General features: G+C 36.5%; 1 protein-coding gene across 4 annotated transcripts in view; it reads right to left on the reverse strand.

Annotated features, from left to right (window-relative positions):
* Window positions 1-19918, reverse strand: part of GABRG3 (gamma-aminobutyric acid type A receptor subunit gamma3) — a 296838-nt gene that overhangs the window by 46270 nt on the left and 230650 nt on the right. For 3 of the 4 annotated variants that reach the window (XM_085582609.1, XM_021546689.3, XM_021546691.3), the window contains exon 6: window positions 8744-8881. The exons of the other annotated variant lie outside the window; for it this stretch is intronic. In XM_085582609.1, the coding sequence (XP_085438735.1) occupies window positions 8744-8881 (138 nt within the window). The remainder of the gene's footprint in view (window positions 1-8743; window positions 8882-19918) is intronic. 4 annotated transcript variants of the gene reach the window in all.

A 19918-nucleotide genomic window follows, 5' to 3' on the forward strand; every position in this document is an offset into this window, starting at 1 on the left:
GCTCAGGCTAAAATCCCAAGATCTGGCTTATTGTTACTGGAGAACAGAGTCAACCTTGTTGTCTACCTGTCCTGGTGAGCTGTTCTAGAATGGAAATTGATGTAGCTCCAGCAAAAGGGAGCAGGGGATCAGGTCTCCATTTACAGAGGAGCAAAAAATATAGCATTGTCACTCGATGAGTGAGTGGGGATACTAATTAAGGGACCTTAAACCTTAAAGTCAGACACATACAAAACATTCCAACATATGGAACTATCACATAAAACATCAGCTGAAGGAAAACATAATGGAAAAAAGACTGTGTGCTTTTTTCTGTATGGTATGGAAGTCTTTTTGAAAAGGAAAACTTGAGGTCCTTTAACAAGGACAACTGGATGTCTTTTTAGTGAAAAATTGCTTCCTACTGAAATTTTCCCTTCAGAAAAAAAATGCAGGTGAATGAAGACTTGCCCCCAAGTCTTCTACTGTCTATTTTTTGTTCTACTTTTGCCTTTACTACTAAGTAAAATTACTTCTTATTACTTCTTATCTCTCACCATTTGCTGCAGTAAGGACCTATGCAAAGGACATTGCATTGTTTCTGCAAGGCAAAGCATAAGAATGAAACCAGTTATATATGTAGTTCTACTGAATTTAAAAGTATGGAGAGGAGTAATATTCTCTCTGTTCCTCTTATTTTTGTTATATTCTGCACTATTTGTGAAGAGGGAAGGTAATTTTAGAACATGTTATACTTACCCTACTCATATTATTAAGCTGAGCTTTCTCTAGTTTCTAGTGACTAAATAATTACTCACAATAAATATACAGTTTCAGGCATCTACATTTCAGGATCTGATCCCTGGCCAGCACCAGGGAAAAGTTCCATTAACCTCAGTAGGCTATTGCTGCAGTTATAAATCACACTTTCAGAAGATGTCTTACTATGAGTTTTATGAGGGAATTTTGTAACAAGATGGGCAAGTACTGGATTTTCAGGGGAAATAAATGTTTTTATTCCCATGAATGTTTGTCAAACTTGCAAATCATGTAGGAAAATGCTTTGATAGACTAGAAGAATTATTAATAATGGTATATTTATTTATTTATTACACTTTAATCTGAGTGGCTAATGGCAAATTTGTCAGACTATTATATGAATTACTGTTCAAAATAAAAATTGAAACTTCTCTTAGAAAAATTTCAAAATCTTCAAAATATTCATGCTGATCAATTGCTGTTTGACATGTGAATGATTATCTTTTAAAAGTCAATACTGTTGATTTCTCTCCTAAAAAAGGGATTTGGTTTATTCTAAATACTGTATCAGAGATAAAAACTCTGTCAGCAAAAAGATTATTGCTATATCTTCTTCTAACCAGGTTAATTTTCTGTTGGTATTTGCTGTCAGAAAGTAAGTCCTGCAATATTCCCTCATTCCAGGATTTCTGCCCAGGCAAAAGACTTACAGTATTATTCTGTTCCTCTGAAAGCAGCCAAAGAAGGAGAGTCATCTCAAATCCAGGTGTATATTCGGTGTCACACTCAAAGTTATCTTAAACGTTATGAACATTCTGGATTTTACAGTGTTTTTGGAGTCCCTTTGCCTCCACTCCCAATGAAAGTGGTATAGAGTAACATCCACATCCTGGCCACTGCAAAAAATTAACCCTCTCCTGTCTGGAACCAAGACAATGTGATACCCAAGGTGAAAGATGCAAAGACTCCACACTACCACATTTAAGTGAAAATAGACACTATTTTAAAATTGTGCACTGTATTTTTTACAAGTCTCTACCTGTCTGCTTAAGGATGCCATCTGATTAAAGACAGTCTGTGAAATACAGTAAATGTAATGTTTTCTTGATCCCAATGAATTTAGCATTTGAGGAAAAAAATAAATCCTCAAATTCACATTTGTCCCGGGGAGAACAGAGATGACAAGAGCTCTGTTTTGTGTCATCAGGACTCAGTGGCACATTGAAAATGTAGATGACTTTAAAACCCATAAGTTTTATAGATATTCATTAAATAAATATCTTGAGGTGAGTTAGCACATGAGGATGTGACTGAACCAGATCATTAAAATGCAATTGCATTAAGTCACTGTGGCATTTGGTGCATTTTTCCATCATTGTCAAGAACATAAGGCACCAACAGGCTCCAGTTGTGTTGATAAGACTCTGACCATCCTTCTTTGCCACACCTCTTGCAACCTCTTCCTCTAGCTAAGGGGTTCAGCTGCCTGCTGCTGGCACTGGCCTTTCCTTGTGGGTCTGATGACTGGGATGGTGGTGGTCCTGCTCCATCAACATGGACCTATGGGGTGATGCCTAGCCCTGGACTGACACTGGTCAATCTGGCTCACCTTGTGTGGGCACTTCTTGTGGGCTCTGTGCCTACAGCTAAGTGATCTGGGAGCATGTTACAGTAAACAGTAAGCAAAGGTGACTGTTTTGAAATGCTTTCTCAAGTCAGCCATTTTTTGCACATCTAATAGAAAAGAAAGTCATGAGCACCATTTCCTCTGGATGAATCTCTGGGAGGCTGCTGACTTTTTACAAAGCCAAGGAGGATCAACTAATTCAGTCTCAGGTTCACCCACAGAATCCGAATCAAAGAATAGTTTGGGGTGCAAGGGACCTTAAAGATGATCTAGTGCAATGTCTTGTAGCATGGGCATGGACACCTTCCACTAGACCATATTGTTCAATGTGAGAACCCCAGCCTCACTCTGGGGTCCCATGTGGTGGTGAAATTTCTCTTTTAACTTGTGATTCTAAAGAAAAACTGTGTAGGCTCTTGCTGTTTCGTTTCAAGGCAGTTTATTGTTAGTTATCTAAAAGATTGTCTTTTTTGGGCTGTGGCTGCTTGGTCAGCGGCCTGGACAGAGGCACACGCACACCCTGACACCCTCTCTGTCTGCTGTCTTCTTCTTCTCTCCCCCCGCCCAGGGCTGCTGCTATCTTTTATATGATATATTACGTATGATATGTTTATGGTTTTCCTCTAATACCTACTACCTATATTACTAAGTGCTTTTTTACTCTAAACTAATTTGTGAGTGTTAACATCACTAAGAACATGGAGGCAAGGAAGAAGAAGGAGGAAGAATAGGATCAGCCTACTTTCTTCTATCTTAGAACTTTTGACCTCCATGTACAAAGTAAAAACCCCCCTGTACAAATATTAAAACCCCCTGTACAATACTAAAAAAATTTCCCCTCTGGTTTGTAACTACTTTTACTATACTATCTAACCTTTTGTGACTGCTTGTTCTACCTCTAAAGTTGGTAAACCATTCCATGGCTCAAACTCAAAATCACAGCTGTTTCCAGCTGCCTGCCAGGGTCTAAAATGCTTCTGACCAAGGCCTGGAACCTCTAAAAATGTCTGAGAGACATTTTGAGTTCCAACAGTTCAAAGCCCCATTCAGTCTGACCTTGAACACTTCCAGGGGTGGGACATACACAGCTTTTCTGGAAAACTTGTTCCAGTGTCTGTCCAGTAGAGAATTTCTTCCTAATACCTAATCTAAACTTACTGTCTTTCAGTTTGAAGCCATCTCCCCTTGTTGTTGTTACAAAGGTCTTGAAGTAACAGCGCTTCAGGCCTTTGTAAAAAGTTCCTTTCCACCTCTCCGTTTAGGCACTGCATAGCTGCTAGAAGTTCTCCCTGGAGCCTTCTCTTCTCCAGGCTGAACCCTCTCAGCCTGTCTTTACAGGAGAGAAGCTCCAGCCCTCTGATCATCTTCATGACCCTCCTCTGGACTCATTCCAACAGGTCCATGTCCTTATTATGAGGGCCCCAGTGCTGGACTCAATATTCCATGTAGGGTCTCACTAGAGTGGAAGAGAGGGGCACCTCCTTCAGCATGCCAGTCATGCTGCTTTTGAGGGAGCCCATCTGTTTTCTGTGCTGCAAGAACACATTTGACTTGATGGGGGCTCTCCTAGTGAAATTTGGCATTCCTATAAAAACATGTGTGTCCCTTCCCACCTCTGCCAGTAGCCATATATGTATATATGTATACATGTATGTAGATATGTATATTATGTATGTAGATATTTGCATTTTCTTGAAAGAAAAGTTTACTTTATTTTGCTCTGTAGTAGCCTTGTATTTGTCATTTACTGAGTACTCTGCAAGAAAATATGTACTTTAAATGATGCTGAGAGCATCATTTAAGCTGAAGTACTTTATGAAACAGCAATTTCGAAACACAAAGCACAATTTAGAAGTTGTATGACAGGTAGACTCCACTAATCATCACCTATCCATGATATGTGAACAAAGGTGCTCCTTCTTATGGCAATTGTTATGGCTATTTATTGACTTTGAGCATTGATGCTTGGGATAATTCAGAATCCATGAAATGGAGCTTTCAATATATATTTTGTAATAACCAGCTGTAACTTTTTTAGATAGGGTGCTTTTATTGATATTTTCTATTTCTGATGAATGATCTTGAACTTATTTATGCAAAGGCGCCTTGAACTGCAAAAATCTGTCAGGCTAAAGGCATCTGAGAAAGAATACAAACAATACTTGTATGATGCAAAGAAGTTTTTAAGTAAATGAAAATAAGATTCAAGAGCTACAGGGTCTTTGTATTTATCTAACAGTGATAGAGAACAGTGATTCTTTTAAAAGAATTAATAGACCTTCTGAGGGAGACAGAATTCTAAGTGCAAGCAGCACTACAACTCACTCCATGAGCTTAAATTGTAGAGTCCTCCATAATTCTGTTGTGCATTTTTCTTGGTCTTTGTTTTTGTTCCCCTCCTTTGTCCCACCTGGCCTCCCACCCCCGTCAAAGTGTATTTGGGATGTCTAGAACTCAGAAACCTGAAGTTTACTGCAAACTCACAGAGTGCTTTTAAAGATGACATTCTTCTCTTTCCTGTTGTTGTGGTCACCTTTCCATTGGCTGACTTGCAGTTTTAAAATCTGCACATTTTTTCTATAAGTACTCCCTCCTTTAATTATCTTTGTCAGCTTTATTTGACATTGTAGCAAGTGCTCCTGTTACAGTATCTGAGTACCTTGCCAGATGGCAACGGGGGAATTTTTCAGTATTTGTGAATTAATTTGGTATCACCTGACAGTGAGAACTTTCTTAGGGTTCCAGATAAATGTCCATGACCATACCACCAGCACAGTGATTTCTGCTGTTTAGTGCATACAATCATCAATTGCAGTAGGTATTTAATTTTTTTGTGTGCTTATATCTTAGCATGAAATAAAACAAAACAAAACAAAACAAAAACAAAAACAAAAACAAACAAACAAAAAAACAACAACAACAAAAAAAACCTCAGAAGAAATATGTACACTTTTTCCAGGTGGCAATGAAGACTTTTTGGGCTGCCAGATTATTTTAAAAAACAGAGCAAAGTACAACACTGTGTTAATAATTTAGGCTACTGCTGGTTCAGTGCAAAAGATGACATTTTACATATTGCTTGAACTTCTGGAGTGCACTCTGTGACAGCTGGCTTCTTAATCATGTACCTCTGAAATTGTCATAGATTAACATAAAGGTTATTTAAATGTCTGAAAAAGGTTTGGAAAGATTGAAAAAAATCAAAAAGCAGAACACTTCCAAGTCTTAAATCTAATAATTCTGTTGTGAAAATGAGTACCAAGAAAGGGCTTAATGCAAATGAAGAACACAGCAAGTTGCTGTGTGGTCAGTGTGACCTCTCTTCATTATACCCAGAACATGGCTGAAGAGAAGCTAAAAAGAGATCCCCAGGCTGTTCATAGGAAGGTAGCACTGCAGCAGCTCTCACATTATATAGATGTAATTTAGTGAGAAGTAATAGTGTCATAAACAAGCAGGAAGGTGTAAGCAAAAAAGAAGTTAGGGTTTTGAATCCAGCTCTTGTTAGTGCAGGACTGGTCTCTGCAGTAGATCTTCTCATGCTATGCCTAGTCTGCTTATAAATTCCCTCTGTAATAGTAGTTTCCATAATTTCCCTTGGGAGAAAGAGATGATGTTTAGCACTTTTTTTTTAAGAAAGCTGCTGGTGGTATCCAGCCTTCCTCCCTTCTCTAAACTCCACCTTATTAAATGGAATGATCCCCTTTGCAGCACTCTAAACAATGCTGCTCTTCCTTTCTGTCCCAAGCCTGCAAAGGGGTGGTGGATGCTGGGGCTATTATGGGCTTCCACAGGGCTCAGAGGGGCCCCAGACAGACCTATAGGGTAGGAATGGCTTCTCTGAGGAGCAGCATAAATTCAGAGTGAGTCCTATCCCCATAGTGTCCTAGGGGCAGCCTCAGGACAATCTCCCTCTCCATGTAGTTTGAATGTAAAAATGTCACAGATCTTCCATGTCAGAACTTGGCATCTGTTTTTGACCACCTGCAGCCCTCCATAGCATGGCTTTAAAGGAGATGTAACACCTGTAAGAAGCCTTTATCACAGATTGTCCTAAGAGTAGGAAACAGCAGCTTTTTGGGTTCCCTAATTCTCCAACTTCTTGGCTAGAGCTTTACTTCAGTAAACAGGCACGTCCCAGAGTACAGATGCCCCTTTATCCTATTTGTTCACATATATTTAGACACAACAGAATTTTGTCAGAGACATTGCACTGTGTCCTGCCCCCCTCACTCTATTTTGGGACTCCTTACACTACAACATGGGGCATACTCAAAGTTTTCCAATGTATTTGCTTTTTCTTAAGTCCTGGCCCTGGTATGCTATTAACAATAAATATTGTTGACATTCAGTAAATCTGGCCTTTGAAATTACCTTAAGCTACAGAGTAACAAAATATAGTCTATTTTCTGAAAACTCAGGTCCATGTGCAAACTCAGGGATTTATTTTTCACGTCTCTCATATGTTTGTTGACATCTATCTTAGATATCTGGTGAAATGCACAACTCAATTTTCTAACCTAATAACTGCAGGTGACAATATGACGCATACATTTTACATTGTTTCTTCCAAGTTAGCTTCCACAATCTCCTGACAGGGTTTCTTGGGTTATTTTGGTGGGATTTTTTTGGTTTTTTTTTGTGGGGGATGGCAGTTCAGTATTTGAATAAGCTTCAGTTTGTCAACAAATTTCTGTCACTGTGGTGCCTCTAGGAGAATAGAAATATCATGTGGTTCCAGTAACTTGAGTGCAACACTGCTGTTGGATTTTGCACTCACAAACATGGCTGAGCAGAAACAGCAAGAACAATTATACAAAAATAATGTTTCAACTCACTCATCTTTATAAGAAGCGGCACATGCCAAAATGAACATAATAGGTTTCTCTGCTCCACATTATCCATCCACTTATTTAAGTAAGATTTCTATAAATATGTTTTTTTCCTGGCAGAGTTAAATAGATTTTTTTATCAAGACACTGTTGTTATATTAATATTAACTTGGTAATTCTTTTTCATGTAATCATAGAATGGCTTGGGTTGGAAGGGACCTTGAAGATCATCTAGTTCCAACATCCCTGTTTTCTTGAAGAAGGCTGAACACCTGCCTGCCCATGGGAAGCAGTGAATTAATTTCTTGTTTTGCTTTGCCTAGGTGCACAGTTTTTTTCTTTCCCTATTAAACTATTTTTATCTTAACCCATGATTTTTTTCACTTTTATTCTTCCAATTCTCTCCCCATCCCACCAGGGAAAGTGATGAGCAGCTGCATGTGGTTACGCTGCCAGCTGGGGTTAAAGCACATACATAAATACTTTAAAGATTTAGCATTTTGTACCTGAGTCAATTTATGGGAAATTTGCATTCCTGAGTAACTTGCAAATTGAAAGGCTTTCTATCCATAACAAAATTGAACTTCCACATGTGTGCTCTTTGCAATATTTTTTCCTGCTAAACTACCAGCTCAACATAATCACTAAATATTTAGTGACTTTTCATTACAAAAATTGCTATCCAATTTTAAGAATTCATTGCTGATGTTAATGACTGGGCCAGGACTAAACAGCAGTAGTTTCAGAGATTTATAATTTTTTTATTGTTAATATTATTCACAGTGTTTTGAAAACAATAGCTTAGCTTTGCTTACCTTTTGAAAAAAAATATATTTTTTCAAAAAATTCACCACCTGTTAAGCTTCTAACAGATTCCTTCAGCAGCTGTGAGAAACTTACCAAATCATGGCAATGGTGGTGCTTACTGCAGTTTAGACATGGTGTGACCACAATTTATCCAGTACAAATATTATATTCCATTTTAAATCTTTTTTTTCTCTATATTACTGTGTTATTATAAGAAACAGCAATATTTCTGAAGAAATAGAATAGGCACCATTAGATTTTAATTGCAATCACTTGGTAAGGTCACTAGCAAAGGCATTTATCAACTGAGAATGTCTTTAAAATATAAAGAAAAATATTAAACCATTGTCTGAATTATTAAGTACAGAAAGTGTCTTAATTTCACTAACACAACTAACATTGTGCTCAAAATCTTTCTCTTTAATTTTTGGTGAAGACAGATTCAACACAAGAGTGGCCTAATAAATGAGGAATGAGAATCATACAGTAACTTGAAATCTACAACAAATAGCCACATCAAACAAACACTTATTCCTCAGCTTGTGAAGTCACTAGAAGAGTAAGGATTATCAAAAATCAAGATAAATTCAATATTTTTGAGGTCCGAAATTTACAGCTTCTCAAATTAACATTGGAACATATTAAAATCAATTTGCACCTGAATGAAAACAAAACAAGGGTAACTGTTTTTAAATAATTTGAATTCCAGAAAAAGCACTACCATTTGTACCATTCTTACCTGCAGAGGTTTTCACAATTTCTGAAGTATTTCTGAGACCCATAAAGTCAAACTGATAGAGTCTCCAAGATTTCTGGTCAGCAGCCTCCACTGAATTTTTCCTCCATCTGTAAATCATTTCCTCTTTAGGATAGCCATCTAGAAATTAATATATATATATGTATATGAATATTTTGCATTTAATTAAAAAATGTTCTGCAAAATATTATCTGTTCACTGTTTCAGTGCTATTTGGGAACACCTATATTTCTGATCTGATGCTTTGTCAGTGAGTTAAGTGGCATCATTCATCCAGCGTTGTATGGCACAGAAAAATAGAGACATAATGTTCACAAAAATAGAGTCATAATACTGGCAAAACTGTGATTTTTCAAAATCATTGTTTTTGAATAGAAAAAATACGTTTGGTTCTATCACAAACAGATCTCTTCAGAGATGCAGTTGACTAATTGGAGGTCCAGGCACAGAAGTATGCTGCTTTGCATAAGCTCTGAAGAAGCTGAGCAAACCAAAAGAATGCAAAAAATGGGGAGTCTCTCAGTGTTAAATATGAACAATTGAAAAAGACACATTGCTTTAAAAGCTGCAATAATTCTAGTGGGGGGTGTGCTACTGTACTTCAGAAAGAAACAGAACAGCGCAAAAGAAATCAAAATTTTAATTAGCATGGGAATTTTAAAGTGATGATGCTACCATATTTCTTCTGAAGTCTGGGGTAGTTAATGAGGCATCACCTGATCTCTACTGCTGAAATAGCTTCTGAAATTCTTTATCAGTTTAGCACTCAGTGATCATATTAATTCTTTTGCCAATTTTAAATTTCTTCTTTATTAAAGAATAGCATTTTCCAATCAATGTCCAACAAATCTTCAACCAGTCTAAACCATAATAATAAACCATCTAGAAAACAAGAGTCCACCCATGCTAGTTAAAATTAGTTTGTTCTCTAATGCATAATACAATCAATTTTTATTCATCTCATTAATATAATAGCTGTAGATTACAAGGCAAATTAAAAGCCTAACAACAACAATAGATGGTTAATATAATTGTCACATCAGTAATTTACTTTTCCCCATTGAAAACTGATACATTTTTATATTTGCATTGCAAAACAGACTGTCTGGTCATGGTGCTATTTCCTTGATATCTTCCTCCTATGAGTGTCTTCTAAATATTGTTTTAGGTTCCACCCTGCCAGAGTACTGCTGTAAAGTGTATCAGCAGTATATTTATCCCTCTCACTAACACAGCAAGAAAAGAACCCACAAGTCCTTTAGTTCTTATCTAAAAAAAAAGACTAAAAAAATCATTATGTCTTTATTTAAAATGTCACATTTTTATACTTCCCATCCATGTAAATAAAGAAATAACCTGTAAAGGACCCTACTGAGTAACAAACACTGTTCTCTGTGAAAACTCTTGCTGCCAAATAGACTTTGCTGCCAATTCTGCTGTGCAAGTCTGTGAGATTGACCTAAAGGTTAATTTTTTTTGGCTGGCAGATTATGTCAGAGGATGCAGTGATACAGTGAAAGTCAAGCTTTGCAGAGCCTCCAAGCCATAGCCCTGAATGATCTGAAATCTTGAGTCTGGCTCCTATTTGACTGAACCCTCTGATTACATTTCTTCCTCTTCCAAGTAACAAACAATAAGATGAGGAAATGGCCTCAAGTTGCACCGGGGTGGGGGGTGATGGTGTTAAATTGAATATTAGGGAACATAAGATGAAGTCCCTTCCTCAGATAAATTTCACTAAATTTCACTATAATCGTTGTAAGTAAAAATGATTAAAACATTTGTTTGCAAATAAAAAATAAAAATTTTAATACATTGTTTTTAAGTGATCCAAAATGTTTTTACATCTTTTCCCCAAGTTTTACTGAAAAAATTGTGCAGTTAGTCTTGATGATTTTTACTCCTTTCTTTTCATCTCATGACTACCCCACAAAAAAAAAATTCCATTACACATTCTCATTATGCTTAAAGGCTTGCTATCACATTAACCAAGGCTTAGCTGTTTATCCTGACAAGAACATGTAGTCAGGAACAAGCTCATGGACTCTCATTCTTCAAGATTTTTCCTTTATTTTTGACTAAGAAAGGTCAGATTCAGTTTCAAAGTCTCTCTTTTCAGTATTATTCATCATCATTAAATCATAAGCAACTGACCTCAGGAGACCATCATTACATTTCAATAGTTCCTCAATCCATAGGTGCTGAGATCTGCTCTTACAATGATTTGGTTGCTTACATCAAAAGAGAGAAGTACTATAGATTCAATGGGATTCAAAGGGAGAGAAGTACTATAGATTCAATGGGATTCAATGGGAGAGAAGTACTATAGATTCAACCTCTTAAATAACTGCTACTATGTTCTGCTCTGTTGCCAGGTGACTGACTTCACTTTTCAATTATTTAAAAGAATAATAATTTTATGGAGGACTGGCACATCTCTTTGGACAATATATCACTCCTAGAATTCATTTAACTTACAGAATAGACTGTTCATGATGGCTCTTCTTTTGGTGATATTCAATATTTCTTGTACATAGCCTAATTGTTTCTAGTCATTTAAATATTTCATTTTAGCAAATATCAGAACTGGAGAGTTCAGTACTTCCACAAGAAGATACAGCCTCTATTGTTCAGCTTCCTTTAATTTTCCCAGAATGACAAGTGACAGTAAATTATCTTAAATTTTTGGCCTTGTGGCTTCAAGTCATTGACTCTGAACAAACTTCTGTTAGGTGTATTTGCCCTTCCAAGTTGCTTTAGGTTATGTAAAAATATTCACACTGCAGTAGGGCAAGCTTCCAGGAGGTCCTGGAGGCTTTTAAGCAGGTGCCAGTAAGATGTCAAGGGTGATGGCATTGGAAGAAGACAACCAAGTGTGGGTTCTATGTTACAGCCATCTGAGCTCTGGAAACCTGCAACTCAGGATCTTCTCAACCAAGTTGGTGTCAACAACATATCTTTCCCTCTCAGCATTTTACTTGATTAAATTCTCCTACTTTCTGGCCCAAAGGCTATTTTGTAGGCAGTGCTACAACTTTTATATACCATATTGGAAGCTTTTAGAGACCACTCTGATCATCTGGCTTTTTATAACATGGTACTACATGTTTTGCAAAATCAGGTCAAAACAAATTTGTTTATTTCTTTAAGAGCTCAAGAGAAAGTATCTATGTAATGCCTTGTGTTTACTTTCATCAAAGAAACATAGCGACTTTGCTTTTACACTTTTTGCAATTTTGAGGGTGAAATTATTTAACAGAAAGGCAAATTGTCATGACAACCTCTGAGATTCTCTGGATTTTCCTGTATTTGCCCTTTATTATTGAAATAATCAGACTCATGTTACCAGATCTTCTTACTTCACCACCATATAATTTAGAAGTGGAAGATTAAAAATATTTAAACTTCATGTTCACACTTGTTTTTAGGGAGACTGATTTGTGCAGAAGGCTCCACCAATGTACAGAATAAATGGTCAAGGCCAAAAACACCACCAGGCTGGATAAGAGGCATATGCAACCATAAACTGGCCATGAGAATTCTTATCCAACCCTAAAGCATGTCTGCTGCAGGAATCAACACTGATGGAAAAATGTCCAACTTTTCAATATGACCATTGATGCCTGCTTGTGCAAACTGCCTCTAACCTTGATTTCCACAAGGCTGTTGTTGATCTGGACAACTTAGATCAGTGCCTGATATCTTTGTTTCACTTTCTTTTATGTGACAATGTGGTTATTTTGGGAAGTGAGTAGAGCTGGAAAAACAATCAAAAAGACATCATGTCAAAAAGGACACAGACCACTTAAAAATATAAAAAATTTCAACAGAAAAGTATACAAGACATGAAAAGACAGGCATAGAAAAAATAAATAACATCTTTCATCTCTTCAGACAATACGTTACCTACTCTGTAATTACATTTATTTCACTGCTGGCTCAGCACACTTTACATTCACAGGTAACACAGGTAGACCCGGCTTATATCAGAAGGAATAACAGTATTAGGCTCCTTCTTAGCCTTGCAAAAATTTCTGTGCTCAGAGTATGCAATGAAGAATTAATGAAAGCAGCAGTGAAGCTGAAAATGTGGGGGAAGCACAAAAGGATTGGTTCTGTTAAATATCTGCCAGGAGATGATTCTTGTGACAAGAGTAGGTTTTTGAAAAATGAAGCTGGATTCTGGGAAGATTTTGCTTTTCCATGGGTGTTAGATATAGACTCAGAGTCAGTGGGAAATGTGATCATAAAGATGAGCTTCTGTATTTAGTAAGTGGTTGGAGTTCACATCATGGGCATGGAGGGATGTTTGTAGATGCCAGTGAAGTGGTCAGGAGAGGGAGGATGCTCTTATTCCAATTAGAGGCAAGGAATTAGCAGCCCTTTATGCCGTACAGCCAGAAACACTTTGCCTCCTTGAATGCTACCTTGTTAACTCTGCTTCAGGCTAATTGGGAGACCTCTGTAAACATAGTCTGGGTCAGAAGAGGATAATGAAGTCCACAAATGCACCTTTCTCTGGTACCATGTGAATAAGAGATCATATGCTTCCAAAAAAATCTGCCTGGGCTATTTTTTTCTTGTTAGCAGTCCTTATAGCTGTTTCTTTGTTGGCAAGTAAACTGAATTTTAATCCAAACTTCTTGATGTTTGGAGGAAGAGGCTTCTCAGTGATCTGTTCCTGTATCTGTATGGTGTTTGTCCTCAAAAGGCTTTTAAAGGAGGAGAATCTTGAAAGTTCTCCTATTAAAATTGGGAAAGGGAAAGGGAAAGGGAAAGGGAAAGGGAAAGGGAAAGGGAAAGGAAAGGAAAGGAAAGGAAAGGAAAGGAAAGGAAAGGAAAGGAAAGGAAAGGAAAGGAAAGGAAAGGAAAGGAAAGGAAAGGAAAGGAAAGGAAAGGAAAGGAAAGGAAAGGAAAGGAAAGGAAAGGAAAGGAAAGGAAAGGAAAGGATTAGGTACTTGGAAAGAAGCTATGGTAATTATAATAATAAAAGATAAATGTGTATGTTGTAAGGACAGCTTTTAATCATGAAGTGATTTATTTCAGCAGTAGTAGATAATTGCACTTAGGTGATAACTACAGCAATTAGAAATGTTATTCTTTACCCTGTTTGCTTGCATCAGTAATTGACACCTTATTAACAGTACATTACTCATGAAAAAATCAACCAACATCATCATGACTGCAGATTAGAATGTATCTGATACTGCCCTGAATTTAAAGGATACATGTCCCATTGAAGATAGCTTTTCTACATAAAAATTTGCTTTGATATAACTGTGATACAATTCTGATGAAGAACTAGATGATCCAGTCACTATCTTTACAGTAATGCTTAATTATGCCTTACCTGGGACTAATTCTCTATTTGATAGAAATGTAGATCACTGATGTGATTTACTGATAAATTACATGGTAGCTTAGCTTTTGGGAGGAACTTGTGGCATCAGTTATTTTTTTGGGCCTTCAAAATAGAAAGAAGGAAATGAGAGGTGTTGCTGTCACACAAATAATTCCAAAACAATGATTTTCTGTGAACCAGGTTTTGTAGGAAGTAATAATTTTTTTTGGTACTCATAGACAAATTAAAATTTCGGAGGAGAGGAGAGGAGAGGAGAGGAGAGGAGAGGAGAGGAGAGGAGAGGAGAGGAGAGGAGAGGAGAGGAGAGGAGAGGAGAGGAGAGGAGAGGAGAGGAGAGGAGAGGAGAGGAGAGGAGAGGAGAGGAGAGGAGAGGAGAGGAGAGGAGAGGAGAGGAGAGGAGAGGAGAGGAGAGGAGAGGAGAGGAGAGGAGAGGAGAGGAGAGGAGAGGAGAGGAGAGGAGAGGAGAGGAGAGGAGAGGAGAGGAGAGGAGAGGAGAAGAAGGCTGAGAAAAATGAACATAATTGGTCTGAAAAGAGAGGGGTTTTCTCCTGATGTAATTTTGAGATGTGGCTTTTCCATGTACTCACAATCTTCTAAAATCTAAGAAATGCATCTCAAATGGGGGTGCTAAGATTTTTTCACACACAGCTCTTGCAGTAAAAACTCCCTGTTCCAGGTATAAGATCCTAAAGGATAGGTAGACTAATTTGAATGTACCTTAAGAAACTAAGGAAATCCCGTTGCATCATACATTTGTGGTCTCTCCTTATACTTGCCAAATAATTTCTATTTTGACTTATATACAAATAGTACCATGAGTAATTTGGTTTTAGAAAATGGTTGTTTTTATCAGATATTGTCCCTATAATTCCACCTTTCTATTGTTTTGAAAATGTTTTCATTTTTTCTGAAAAAAATCCACCAAAACTAAAACCAAAAATACAGTCTCGTCCTATAGCTTGTATTGGTGTTTTTCTATGCATTTTTATCTATGTACTTAATTTTACTGCTTGCTAGCAGCTTCATTTGGAGGGCAATTTTCAGAAGTCACATGTGCAGCAATTGCTTGCATTATTCTGGCCAGCAGTTTCTTTCACAAATTAATTCCCTGGTAACTAAAACACCTGCATTCTTCTGATTTATCTATATTACATACCCACGCCTGACATCACTAACAGTAAATGGGCTGATTTCACATCTAGTTTGTTGGATATAAATTCTATCTATTCTAAGGCTAGAATTCTGGCACAGATCAGAGTATTGAGGACTCTGAGAGAAAGTTTGTTTAGTCATGTGCAGTCTTCTTCATGCTTTTCATGGAATGGATACTTCACCTCAACTTCCTGCTCTTTTATGAATGTAACAATGTGAAGATTTTCCCCTCAGTTTTCTGCAATACCAACCTCTTTCAGGGAAGAATGAAAGTCCAGAAAACAGTTTTCCTAGCTCAAGTTGTCTTTGGATATGAATGATTCTGGAATATGTGCCTGCTCTATTATTCAGGTATTTAGAAATTTTCTTATAAACAAATATGCAAGTAAGAGACAGAATTTCAGTTTCTAGCTCCCTGAACTTACTTCTCACAGCTAAAATAGCTATTTGATAGTGAACTGCTGTTGCTTCACAAATGTGTGTCTTTACAGACAAAGAACATACTTTTTTCATAACATGGTTCAGAAAACTCTTGATAATGTATCCAAAGTCTCACATTTTTATTGGCTGCAAAACTGCAGATGGTGATTCTCAGTAAAAGGATGTTTTCAGAAATGTATGGCAAAGAGGTGGCCTTTGAGAATCTGCTGGAATCCTGTGCTGCTGCTTTGTCCTCCCCTAGATCTTAGACACCATGGCCAGCTCTGCATAGAGATGGGAGGCTTCACCTGAGCACTTGCTGTGCTCTGTAGGATTTAGGGTGAGATTCAAAGAGATGGTAGTCTCGTCTTATCTCATCTCACCTCATCTCATCTCATCTCATCTCATCTCATCTCATCTCATCTCATCTCATCTCATCTCAATCTCATCTCAATCTCATCTCAATCTCATCTCATCATCTCAAACTCCCTTCTTTTTTCTCATGTGCCCTAAACAATGACTGAATGATGCTGAGAATTCAAGAACGATGTGCTACTGCTGAGAGATCAGACTCATCATTGTACTGCTAAATATGCACATTGGGTTCTCTAATGGAAAACAAACATCTCAAAATGAATATTTTAGCAGCTCAAATATTGTGCTTGGATGACTGCATGATCTCAAGTGAGAAGAGAAAAAATAATTTATTTTTAGTTTACACTGACCACTGAAGAACCTCCAGCTGTGTGCAAGATTTTCTCATGACCATTTCAACATGAATTTTATGCTGGATGTGAAAATTTTGAGGTGCTTTCCAGATTTTTTGTTATGATGTGCAAAGTCTGAGTGACTGCATACTGAAGTAGCATCTCAGGCAGATATAGGTGATGTCAATCACTCACAGTTTTCTGTACAGCAGTTGGCTCTTAATTCAGTCTTATGTAAAAGAGGAAAACAGCATTATTTCAATAAAGCAGATGAAAAATATTTTTATAAACCAGAGAAAGTCAAAGCTCCTAGCATGAGAATTTAAAACCAAACCTATCAGGGCTTGCTTGGGACACTTTAGAAATCAGAGCTATAAAACAGCTGAAGTAGAACATGAAGCTCAGTTTATTAAAGGAGTATCTGTCAAATCTTCAATTCTTTGATCTGCTCATATTCTCTATAGCCAGAACACAATCTTCCTTTTCCATTTATTTAAAGTGCACTTTTATTGAAGATGCTTAGTGATAACGACCTTCTAAAGCAAGTACTTAAATTTCTCATGACTGGGATGGACTGCAGTGCCACCAAAAGATTCAGCAGGAGCTGAATACCATTGTTTAAAGGCCTTTAAAGTATATATATTTTTTTCTTACTGATTATGTAGGCCACCTCAAAATCAGGGGCAAAATAGCTGTGCAAGTTAAATTAAGTAAATTCCATTAAAGTTCTTTATATATGTGTTTTTGGATTAAAAATAGCCCATGAATGTTCAGTATCAGCTTCAACTGTACTAGATTTTACAAGATAAATAATCCTGTCTTTACCCATTTAATTACAGTAATTAACTGTATCCTCCATGTAGGACTACTAAGATTTCCTTTAAGACTATCCTGATGAGAAAGATAACATTGTTTACTTTGTGCATTTCTTAAGCAAGTGCTGAGAAAATGTGTTTTGGCTCATCTGAAAATATATAATGAACAAGCAGAGATTCTGGTGAAGACTCAGAGCGCAAGTAAAGTAAACAACACAGGCTTATATAGCTCAGGAAATGAAAGAAAGTACACCTGTGAAGTTTTTTAGTCCAGGCAGGTGAGAACAAATAGAGAGAACATAATTCAATTACAGGCTTTTTCCTCTCATTGAGAAGTAATCTATCTAATCTTTTTATTTGAATACTTGATATGAATGGGGGTTTTAACATTGGGAACTTGTTTTGTGTTTTGCAGATGGGTCTGAGAGTATTTAAGGATTATTCTAAACACGCTTAATCCTTATCTTCTAAGTGCTATTCAATAATCAGTATTTGCATGTTAAGTATGAGTGCAGTTAAAAGAGATTACCTATTACCAGCATTTCTAAAGATGAATAGGAAGAATTTGTAAAATAAAATTTATTATTATTATTATTATTGTTATTAATATTAATACTAATACTACTAATAATAATGTATAGATAAATTCATATTCACAATTTGAAGGTAGCTCTTATAATGAAATAATTCTAGCATCCTTAGGAGTATTGGCATCCATCTGCTTTTCAGTGTCCAACTTCTTGAATTATAAGCACACTATAATCTATCCACACTGGCCCCCATGTAGAAATTTTCTATCCAATTTCAATTACAGAAATCATTGTAGCTAGATATTTGGCTTACATAGTCCATGTATTTTGTGACTAGCCTGAACTGTACATTTTCAGACCCATGAAAATGAAAATTTAGCTATCGATAATGTTTTTTCTAAATTGCCATGAAACCCATTACAGGCTTCCCAGAAGCTGTACCAGCAAAGCCCATGGCTTTACAAAAGCCATTAGAAATATACTATTCTCAGTCAACACAACATTATTGGAAGCAGGTTATGAATTAGACTTCCATACAAGATTATTATGACTTTTATATAGATCTTCTCAGAACATATCAGGAATGAATAGCAAAAGGTAAAACAAGAGAACACTCCAAACTGAAAACACAGTTTTTCTCAACTACTACCATTTCATAGAATAAAACAATTTGCAGCATAAATTCAAAACTAAACAGAATATTTCATTTAAACTGAAATTAAGCAGAATTAGCTTTTAAATGATATGTGGAATAGGGTTGTTGCTGTTGAAAAGGAAAAGCCTATACAAACTTTTTTTAATGAAGGACTAATATCTCTGCTTTGCATCACAGTGTAGCTTAACATGTGAACTGACACTGAAAAATCAAAATCAGTTATTTATGGTTAATTTCTTTGAATTGGGGGGGTTTTCATTTTATTTACAAAGAAATTAGTGCTATCTGGTTAATAATGTCATTACTATCATTCTCTATGTAGAGTTATTGTCATTTACACACCTTTATAGTTATCTGCAGACACACTAAAATTCATTAAAAATAAGATTTATAGCTCTTTAAAGTAAAACAGCAAAGACATTTATATTTCTTTTAATATTTTGCTAGTTTTCCAGTTTTAGCTCTGTAGGACTTGTTTGCACCTTATTGGCAAAAAAATGAAGACTTGGTAACCAAAGACAAATGTTAAAATACTTTTTCTGTCTCATGCTTGTAAAAAAATGAACTTTTTCAGTTCCTGAAAAATTTTTCAGTTCCTGAAAAAGTTATGGCTAAGATGTAATGTCCCTGATCATAATAACAGCTCATCAAAAATTATCTGATGGAATGAAATTTCAGATTAACAGAACACATTGTGGATTTTGGTATATTTATAGTTACACTCAAATTTATGAAAGCACTGTGTTTGTTTAATTTTTTTCATTTAAACATCAGCAACAGTGTTATGATGAATTGGTAAATACATTCATACTGCATTCACTGAATTTGTCCTTCCACTTCTCTGGAAACATTTATCAACATCTTTGTCAATTACTTTCCAAGCATCTGGACTGTTGCTTCTCTGGTTATTACCTCCCGCCCACCTCAATATTTGTATTGCATTTGCTTCTGGAAACTGCTGATGGAAATTAGCTGATAGTGCTGTGTACTACAGGAGTCCAAGTATCCTTCATGTCCTTTTCTCACCTTTTGAGATTGCATGTGTTTGTTACACAGATTCTTCTCTGACGTGTCTGTGTATCTCAATGCCTTAGTCTCTTACCCAGGTATGTTATTTCCAGCACATTAAATTTATTTTGATTAGTTTTACTTTACCTTAGCTAAAACTTCTGAGCAGTCATGCTCTATTACTGTTGTCTCCAGATTCCCAGAGTGACTGTAAATCTCAGTATCTTACAGTACACAATAGGGTAAATACTGAGTCTCCTGAGAGTTTATTTCACAATTTCTGGTCCCAGACTCTAATCATAGTCTAAATCTCCTCAGATGATCCATTAATTCTCTAAAATTGAAGAGTTCTGCTGGAGGTAGCACCGAAGAAGCCAAGTCACTGATCCTTTTTCCTGATAGAATAAAGATATCAGCTGTGCTTCCATCATGCATCTCAATTTTCTTTGGGGTGACCTATTTCTTAGTCCTTGGGTTCATGGATAGGTTTGCCTGTAGTTAACCAATA

This window comes from Lonchura striata, chromosome 1 (assembly GCF_050655825.1).
Source record: "Lonchura striata isolate lonStrDom1 chromosome 1, ASM5065582v1, whole genome shotgun sequence".
In the NCBI taxonomy this organism is placed as follows: Eukaryota; Metazoa; Chordata; class Aves; order Passeriformes; family Estrildidae; genus Lonchura; species Lonchura striata.